Here is a 10156-nt window from a genome sequence, read left to right on the forward strand (position 1 = left end):
CCCCACCGCCCCGAGACCCGCAGGTGCCGCTTACGGAGCCGTCGGACGCGCTGGCCCCCACTTTGTCTCCTCGGGCATTCCAGCACACCTCGAAGATGCCACCTGTGCCTCGGTAGCTGTGCACGAGACTCCCGCTCTGCAAAGCAAAGCCATCGTCACTACGCCGCGAGGGGACACTCGGGGGACCGACGGGGTGTTAGGGGCGTGCCCCACGCCCCGAGGCTATTCCCAGCGATGAGTGATTATGGCGGGGGCGGGGAGGCTGCCTCGCTCCGGCGTGAACTGGGGAGGGAGCACGTCGGCATAATTATTACACGTACAGGCAGAGCTTTAAAACGACTCAGAAACACTCGTGGTTTCTACGAGAAGAGCGAAACGGTCTGGCGAGTTCTCGGCAGCACACGGGGGACCTCACGGGTGTCGGGTGTGCGCGATGCTGTCATATTACAGACCCAGCCCTTCCTGGAGACCTAGCAAGTGCCTTGTAAGGCGACCCTGGCAGGTCGTTCGTGAGCTGTGGGTTTTCTGGGCGGCCTGTCGGGGCTGCGAAGCTCGGCGGGCCTCACTCAGGCTGGCTCCATGTGGGGGCCACCATCTCCTTCTCCTCTCCCAGAGGACAGAGTTCGGGTCACTCAGGGCCTGGCGAGCCTGAGGTCCCAGCAGACCTCCCCCTGCCCCATGCCAGTTTACGTGGCTCATCGGCCACCTCCTCCAGCCACTGGGGGCCTGGACTTAATGCCAGCCCACCCGCCTGCCAACCACGCCGAAGAGTCGGGACGCTGGGGTGGGCTGACGTGGGGGAGGGGCCGCCAGCTCCTCTACCCCAAGATCACGGGAAATGGGGCGCTGCCTCTCTGCAACCCCGCCCACCACCCCCCCCCGCTTCTGGCGGCCGTGACCCTGTGTCCCCGACTGCGTCCCATCCGTTCCTACTCTGCAGTCGGAACCCCCATCCCCTCCCACGTGGCCGGACACGCCCACGGCGGCCGCAGTCACTCCAGTCCTGTCCCCTTTGACTCATGACGACGGGACGACTCGGTGCCGACACGTGCTCGGCTACGCGGAGAACACTTTTGTCCGAAACATCGAAACGGCCCGACTACAGCACACGTATCCCTCCCGGCCCCTGGCCTGCTCCCAGGAGGGAGCGGCTCGGAGTGGAGGATGTCGCCCCCGCCCCGGAAGCTCCCACGGAAGGCCACCTCTCGCCCGATCTGGGTACCGCAGGGCGGTTCCTCTGGTGATAAGATGACCGAGTGATGCTTTTTCGGGACGACGGCTCACGCCCAAGGAAACGACGAGGGACTCAGAAGCAACAGCAGACGCCGGGTGTCTGTGCGGGCAAGACCGCAGGCCGCGTGCAGCTCGGGGCGGCCGGCACGTGCTGTGGGGGTGTGGGGCGCCCCGGGGCCCCGTGCGAGGGACCCGCTCCCGAGCGCGCGTTCCCAGCCGCTTCTGCGAGCCTGGGTCGCCGAAAACGTGGCAGGCTGGGGCTGCCGTGGGACAGGAACCACGGGCATTACCTGCGTGTTCCAGATATGCACGCACTTGTCGAACGAGCCGCTGGCCAGGTACTTGCCGTCGGGGCTGAAGGCCACGCTGTACACGGGCTCCTGGTGCTTGGTCAGCGTGTGGACACACACGCCACGCTCCACGTCCCACAGCCGCACCGTAGAATCGAACGAAGCGCTGCGGGGACGGAGGGGAAAAGGTCACGTCCAGGAACCGTCGCCACACGGACAGAGGCCGCTGTCTGTCTGTCTGTGTCCCCGGGACCTCGAACCGGGAGCGGGAGTCGCTTCTCCTCGTGCAGCGCGGACGTTTCGAGACGCGATGGGGGAGTGAGGGGGCGCCTGTCCTGAGACGGCGCTCGCCCGCACGGAGCACGAGCCCCGGTTCCAAAACGAGCCCCTCCCTTTTCTGTGATTCTGTCTCCTTCCCTTTCCTCTCTCTTTCTGCCGCAATTATCGGGGACACAAACGGACGTCCACGGCGCGTCCTTTCTGCATTTCCTACAACTACGAAGGGCGGAGACTCCTGTAGAACATTTACCCCGTTTCCTAAAACGCTCCCACAATTTAGTTCGCGTTGATTGTCACCAACTAAAACACTGGGGGAAAATGGCACATTCAATGAATAGAAGTTTGAATCCAGCGAGAATTAAAATACAATCGCGCCCGGAGATGTGATCGGACTCCCCACATAATGAACCTGCAGCTCCTTTCAGATTTAGAATAGCACACGGCACACTGCGGAGCGGGTCCCTTCAACGGAGACTCATCGGGCCGTGCTCTGTCCCTCATACGCGTGACGAAAAGGACAGTTAACGCTCGTACTGCGCACCACGTGCTCCGACCACACCTTCCGAGCCATCGAAAAAGGATTCTAGCGTGTTCTCTGTCACAGTCACGTCAGTGGCTGTTCGGACAATAAAATGAAATAAGAGAATTGTCATGGCCTTTGTGCTCTTCTGCGTCGGCAGAAATTCCTTCTAGCATCTTCCAAGAGATGGCCTCGGGGGGAGCACTGTCAGCAACAAGAGTCCTCGCTGCTGGCGAGGCCGCCCGCCCCCTGCCACGCTGCAGACACCCCGGGAAGGGGGCGTTCATCCTATTTACGGGCAAATCTGCCCCTGGTCACTTCTGCCCACCACGCGGTTCTCCGCGGCTACACACAGCAATGCCCCTGCTCATTCCTGGTGTCAGGACATCCCTCGCGAGCCCCGTCTCTCCCAGGCTGGACAGACGCCCTCATCTCTCTGCATCGTGGCTTCCGGATGGAAGGCCTGGCCCTCAGCCTCGGAGTCTCTGCCCGGCTTGCTTTCCTCGTTGAAACGCAAGACGGGAAAATGCTGTTCCCATGACCGCATCGGGCGTACAGCTGGCAACAGAGCCGCCGGCACGGCCCAGAGTCGCACCTGACCGCACCCCGCCCTGACTCTGACCCTGACCTGACCCGGACCCTGCCCTGACCCCGCCCTGACCCTAACCCTGCACGCACCTGGGGCCTCGCTGAACTTCAGAAGTGCTACGACTGGGGGACGTGTTGCCTGCGGAGCTCCCCTCACACCGAGGGGCAAGGGGCCCCAGGGCCACACCAGGCTCCCCAGCCCAGGGGTCCCGTGCCGGGAAGAGCAAGTCCCGTCCCCTCGGGCTGTGAAAACCCGTGGGGACTCCATCCGCGTGGGACGGAGGGCGGCTGCAGTCGCACGCCCTCCCCTTAGGGGCCGTGTGGCCTTCCTCGCCCAGGGACGTGCTCGCTCTGGGCTCCAGCGCTGGGGCACCACGGACACTTGGGGAGGAACAGACTCGTCTGCCTTCAGGGTGAGGGCTGGAGGGGTGGCTTTCTCCAGGACAGCAGTGCTGGCAGAGGCCTCCGTTCCTTCATCGAGGCCGCGCCCCCACGCCGAGCATGCGGACACACGTGGCCGCCATATCTGAGTCTCCATCTACATGGCTGACACTGGTCATCTCACCCTGGTGATCCCAAGACCCCGCCGCCCCTTGCAGCATGCAGGCCCACCCAAGCCGCTTTCAGGCGCGTTTCCACACCATCGGCCTGTCTCAGTCCACACTTACAGACCTTCCTAAAATCGCTCAAGTTCACAAAGCCACAACGAGCAGCATCTGGCTGCCACGTGCCCCATACTTCCTCAGCAGCCTGAAGCCTGCAGCAGCCAGCCTCCGTGCACGGCTTAGCCTCTCCCAGGCTCCTCCGAGCCTGGCACAAGAGGCAGCCATCTGCAGGTCACTCTGCCGCTCACATCACGTGGGCACGGGCCGCGGCTGACCTTGGCCTGCCCCACAGCCCCTGGCAAGAGGCCCCAGAACCAACACACCCGAAGGCCGGCTTCAAGCCACACCAAAGCACCACCTCCACAAATGACACACCCGAAGGGTGGACCGGGCAGGCACGAGAGCCCCGTTAAAGCGCATCCTGCTCTGTAGGGTCAGCCCCTGCACAATGGTTCCTCCTCTGTGGTCTCCGTCAGTCCTCAACCAATCAGCCTGACGGTCAATTCCTCCTGCAACCAAGGCTCAAGTACCACAGGGGGGCACACGCAACCCACACAAGGGACACACTGGGAGCACCCAGCTCAGGTGCCCAGGAGACTGCGCCTCTGGGCCCCACAGGACACCTACATACGTAAGGCCACTCTAAGATCGGGACATAGAACAGCCCTACCTAATACAGAGAAAAAACCCATGGATGGAGCCATAATGGGAGACAGAAACATGTCCCAAATGAACAAACAGCACACAGCTCCAGAAAAAGAACTAAATGGAACAGACAAGCCACCTACCAGATGCAGAGTTCAAAACACGGCTCATGAGGATGCTCCACGATCTCCGTGAGAACGACCACAAGGAGATAGAAAACATAAAAATGGAAATACAGAGCATAAAAAAGAACCGGTTGGAGATGAAGAATACTATAACGGAAATGAAGAATACCTCACAGGGAATCGACAGTGGATTAGACAAAGCAGAGGGCCGAATCGGCGATCTGGAAGATGCGGTAGCAGAAAACACCCAAGCAGAACAGAAAAAAAAAAAATCCCCCCCCCAAAAAATGAGGGTCAAAACCCCACCCCCCCAAAAATGAGGGTCATTTAAGGGGCCTGTGGGACAACATCTAGCTAACAGGCATACCAGAAGGAGGAGAGAGAGAGAGCAAGGAATAGAAAACCTATTTGAAGAAATAACGATGGAAACCGTTCTTAACCTGGAGAAGGAAACAAGCCCAGCAAACTCAGAGAGTCCCCAAGAAGATGAGCCCAAAGAGGCCCCCAGCAAGACGCACCCTACTCAAAATACCAAAAGTTAAAGACAGAGAATCTGAAAAGCGGCAAGAGAAAAGAAGTTACCCACAAGAAAGGTCCCACAAGACCGTCAGCTGATTCCTCAACGGAAACTTTGCAGGCCAGAAGGGACCGGCACGAAGCATTCAAAAGTGATGGAAAGCAAGGACCTAGGACCAAGGTGACTCTATCTAGCAAAGTCGTCATTTAGAAGGACAGATAAAGAGCTTCCCAGACCAGAAAAACCTAAAGGAGTTCATCACCACCCAACCAGCGTTACAGGATACGTTACCGGGACTTCTTTACGCGGAAAAAGATAAAAAATGTGAATAATAAAACGGTAATAACTACATTTTCTATCAACGATGACTTTAAACGTCAACGGATTCAACGCTCCGAGCAAAAGATATAGATAAGGTGGCTGAGTGAACAAACACGGCCCTGACCTGTGTTGCCTGCAATAGAGTTTAGATCGAAAGACACACAGACTGAAAGCAAACGGGTGGAAAAATCGATTCCATAAAAATGAAAACAGAAAAAGCTGGGGTAGCAATACGGACACCAGACAAAATAGACTTTAAAACAAAGGCTCTAACGACAGACAAATACACTTCTGGGTATTCATCCAAAGAAACCCAAACACTCCTTCAAAAGGACATGTGCATCCGTACGTTCACGGCAGGATCACCTGCAACAGCCAAGGGAGGGAGACAACCTGCGTGTCCACCAATGGACGAACAGATAACGAAGACGTGGTCCATGTGGACGATGCAGTGTCACTCGGTCACAGAAAGAAGGAAATCTTGCCATCTGCAACGACACGGATGGACCTGGAGGATATTGTGCTGAGTGGAGTGAGTCAGACAAAGACAAACGCCATATGATCCTGGCTCATACGTGGACTCTAAAGAGCAATGTAAACGCACAAACCAAACAGAAACAAACTCAGATACGGAGAACAATACGATGGTTGCCGGATGCGGGGGCGTCTGCGGATGAGTGGACGAGGAAAAGGGATTAAGCAGCACGAATGGGCGCTCACGAAACCGTCACGGGCACTCACGAAACCGTCATGGGGACGTGAGCTCCAGCGTAGGGAACGTCGTCAGTAACACTGTGATAACCGTACACGGTGCCCGGTGGGGCCCAGACTGACGGAGGTGATCACTTTGCACGTTATACAAATGCCTAACCCCTGGGCTGCAAACCGGAAACTAATATAATCCTGTACGTGTCAAGTGCAACTGAGAAATAGCAAATCATTTAGAAACGTAAGGCAAATCAAAGGAAATGCAGAACTGTCAATCTCCCGAGCACGTGACTGACACCTGGCTTCCTGGCATGTCTTCAGTTCGGCTGAAACAAACTCTTATAAAACTTGAAAACAACCAGGACACCACCACCAAAAGTCTCCCCAGGACGAGAGGGGTAGCTCGTATCCTGAATGCGTCTGACAAGCGTCAGGACGAGACGATTCAATGACCGCAGCCTATAGCGCTGTGGCTTTGTGGAGGCCACTTATAACCGTCCTTCCCAGCCCGGGAGGAGTCTCACTAACTGGCCATCTCTCTCCCTCCAATGCTCGTGCCTTAAAGCATTCACCGTATCGTTTTGGTCAGATCTGGCTAAGCCTGGGGACCCTTCTATTGATACTCAGAATTTTCGCCACCTGCAGCTCCTAGCTCAACTAAGTAAAGCGAGTCCGCATTAAACTGTGCTTCTCTGCTGTAAAAAAAACCCACAGAACTTCACAAAGCAAAGTGTCAGACGCCAGGACATATGACCAGCCCTCCTAGCAGCCTCGTGGTTAAAAGGATCCTTGCTTCAGATGAGGTGTCACCGGACGCTGCTGTCCGGTGGGCCTTTTCAAAGGGACCTACAGAGGACTTACTATGGAAGGGTGTACGCAAATTCCCAACCGAGCTTAGCAAAATCTTCCGTCCCCCTTGGAGATGAGTAACTGGTCTGGCCACGGGGAGCCGGGCCGTGTTCCCTTTACCTTGCGAGCATGATGCTGGAGTTGGGGTTGGTGGTGGCCGGCCCGGTGGGACTCCACTTTATGGTGTAGATCTCTTTGCTGTGAGCCTGAAGGTCGTGGACACACGTATCCTGCTTCATACTCCAGATCTGGAGAACACACAGATGGGACAGTGTCAGCAAACGCTGTTTCGCCGGCCGGGAGACGTGTGACACTGGTCACTCTGGCGGCGTCCATGACGTTTCTGGCTCACTGCCCGGCGGGGCATACGGCTGGCCCATCGGCCGGTCACTGGCCAGGCAGAGGGGTGGGGCAAAATGCTAGAGGCACCGGTGGGGACGGACACGGGGAAGGGAAGGGTCCTCGGCCGATCAACAAGAGTTAAATGGTGACAGCGACTCCTTGAGGCACTGACGGGGACAATGACAGGGGCAGGAGGCTGCTCGTGACTCACGAGCCAGCCCGAGCGGCAGCGAACGCACGACCTGCAGTGCATACAGCAGCTGGTCTGGGATCACACGGCCCACTCGTCCACACCACGTTACCTTCAGCGTCATGTCGTCGGAGCAGGAGGCCAGCAACATTCCGGAAGGGTCCCATTTAATCGCGTTGACCTCGTTCTGAAAGGAAGCAAAAAGCGTGTAGGTACCACGACTGCCCAGCAGGGGGCAGGAGCGTGCTGCCGTCCAGCCGAGTCCACCCCGCTCAGCCTGGACACAAACGACCTTCGCCCCAGGGCCCCGTTTTTTTCCTCCTCACTCTGCCTTTCGCACGTACATGAAACCACAGGCACATACCCTAGAAAACCAGCCACCCTCATCCACAGAAGAATCAAGAATCATCTAAGAATCAAAGACAAACCACAGGCAGGAAAGCAGCCACGTGCATTTACCCAAACACGCAAACACACGCGGACCAGCACGGGGGAGGCAAATGTGAACGGGAACCTGAGGAGCGGAATTCTTAGTGGAGACGAGGGTGGGGTGTGGTGTGGGGGTGGGGGAGCTCGACATCCACAGTAAACAGCCAAGTAAACAAAAATGCTGCGAAGCTCCAGGTAGCAGCGACAGGTGGCCTCCCAGGTCTGGGGCGCCAGGTGACACCAACCCTAAGTCCCGGAGGACAAAGAGCAACAGCCCGTGGGTGAAGGGGCCACCTGTGTACGAAAGAAGTACGGTCAGCAGGCGAGGGCGGTGTGCTGGGTATGGCGAGCCCAGAAGCACGGTGACGAGGTGGCAGCTTTGGAGGCTGCTCGAAGGGCTTCTTCGTAGGGTCGCATTTGCCCAGGACGGTCCCTACCCACGCCGTGGTTTTGGCCAAACAATGAACTGATTTCACGCTCGTAATTAATTTCACACCCCACGTGTGCTGGGATTTGAATGCTAAGTTTTATGGTCGTGCTCCTTGCTGAGGACACTGAGTCTGAAGGGTGTGAAGCGAGGAAGTGGCAAGGCCTCGTCTGTGTTCCATGTGGCAGAAACCGCGGATGGCCTACAGCAGGGAAGCCCGGAGGCCAAGGAACAGGCCACCGGCGAGTCACGGCATGGCGAAGGGGCTGGACCGGAGAGAGGGGAGTGTGTGTGCGTGCGTGCGCACACACGTGCATGACAAAGAGTGTCCAGGACGACACCAAGAAAACGTGGGCCTGATGACAGCTGCTGATCCAGGGACAAGGCTTAGCCAGGACACCGGCAGCCTGGGTGGCTCTGACTGCAACTGTACAAGCCACGGACAGAAGTCTTAGGGCCCGGAAAGGCGAAGACGCTCCCCATGGACTGTCCCCAGCCAAGTCACCTTTAATCTTCCAGGGGGGAACAAATTCCTTCCTGAGAGTTGAGCTTTCTCTCCCTCCCTCTGTAGCCTGAGTCCCAATCCCCACAAAGCATCCCAGAAACAGCTCACAGGTCCTGGGAAAACAGACTCAACCACGTTTAGCTCGTGTCTGGGGCACGATGCTGAGCTACGATAAGACCCACTTAAAGAGCCAAGAGGTGTGACAGACGCAAAGTCGCGAACGAGACAGCTGGAGGTGGCAAAGACCTCCAAAGTAAACTTATTTATCCAAGGTGACAGGAAAAATAAGTTTACAGCAGAAAGAAAGAACACAAGGGTCAGTTGACAGCCACGACGAGATGCTAACAGGACAACTGATGTCCGTGATGGAAAAGCACCTTCTTTCAGAAGCAGGGACCCATGGGGACAGAAGCTGGAAAAGCTGAGTACCCGGGAAACAAGCAAGTGCCGAGAACAACGAAATTTATGTCAGCTGTTAGTAGCAAGGGACGTCGTAAGACAGCTAAGCTGCGGGGGAGCATGGCAGGTACGAGGCGCTCAAAGCAGCAGGTCATTCAGGGGTGCCGGGTTACAGGGGAGTTTGGACACTATGGGACCCTACAGGATCTGTCCCAGGAAGGCTACGAAGAGCCTCACGTGCCACACAAACGAATCCGACGAGAAGCCAGCAAACGGTGGCACGGTGACGTCTCCCACCAAATTTAGGAAAACTGGCTCACTTCTACGACCTCTGTTCAGGCTCATCGGGCTTATTTCTGCACTGTCCGAGCTGCTGTCAAACCCGCCCTTTAAGATGTTCGTTTCAGACATTATACGTGTCGGTTCTTGGATTTCTATTTGACTCTTTTTTAAAAATAGTCTTTCTTTCTCTGCTGACATTTCCCGTCTATTCACTCATTGCAAGCATCTTTTCTTTTACGTCCTCATGCATCTGCATAACAGCTAATTCTTTCCAGCAAAATCCGACACCGGGCTCATCTCGGGGTCCCCTTTTTCTCCACCGCCTGCCCGTAACTGGGTTCCTCCAACCACCTGAGCTACTACCCAACAGCTCAAGTGGCAAAGGGCTGCAGAGAAACAGCTGTCTTCATAGCATCTTTTAATCCTCGGCACCGAGAGGAGATGGCTCCCACCTCCCAGCACATTCTCGTGACCGTGAGTCCCCTGATCGCAAGTGGCACTTACTGTGTGTCCCTGGAAGGTTTTGACTGGACGGTCACAGCCGAGTCTGCAGACGTGGATACACATGTCTGTGCTGCAGGAGGCAAACGTAGTGTTGTTCTGCCAGTCCACATCAAGGGCCGGGGCTGTGGGGTGGGGACAGACGGACATCGGCCTTTACGAGTCATGCACGGAGCTCGACTGACTCAGAACGATGAAAAGCAGAGTCAAGAAGCCTCAGCTAGCAACGTGATTGAAAAAAACATTCCCAGTGCGAACGCAGCCTCTTTCCCTCGTAAGACCTTAAAGATGCCCCCTTTCACGTGTGGAGGGATGAGCAGACGCTCCGGAGAGAGGCCCTGTGACGCTTCACGGGCTCTGGGCAGCCAGAGTCCCTCATTCCCCTGGCACCGGTGACGAGG

The 10156-nt window shown here is 56.8% G+C and overlaps 1 protein-coding gene across 1 annotated transcript in view; it reads right to left on the bottom strand.

Moving 5' to 3' along the window:
• LOC105309778 (F-box-like/WD repeat-containing protein TBL1X) overlaps positions 1-9905 on the bottom strand; it is a 16749-nt gene extending 6844 nt beyond the window's left edge. Inside the window, exons 1-5 of the mRNA XM_023526388.1 lie at positions 9759-9905; positions 7325-7399; positions 6801-6928; positions 1524-1689; positions 7-136 (exon numbers count right to left, since the gene is read on the bottom strand). Coding sequence (XP_023382156.1) covers positions 7-136; positions 1524-1689; positions 6801-6928; positions 7325-7399; positions 9759-9905 — 646 coding nt within the window. The remainder of the gene's footprint in view (positions 1-6; positions 137-1523; positions 1690-6800; positions 6929-7324; positions 7400-9758) is intronic.
• Between the last annotated feature and the right edge of the window lie 251 nt (positions 9906-10156).

This window comes from Pteropus vampyrus, unplaced genomic scaffold (genome assembly GCF_000151845.1).
Source record: "Pteropus vampyrus isolate Shadow unplaced genomic scaffold, Pvam_2.0 Scaffold850, whole genome shotgun sequence".
NCBI lineage: Eukaryota > Metazoa > Chordata > Mammalia > Chiroptera > Pteropodidae > Pteropus > Pteropus vampyrus.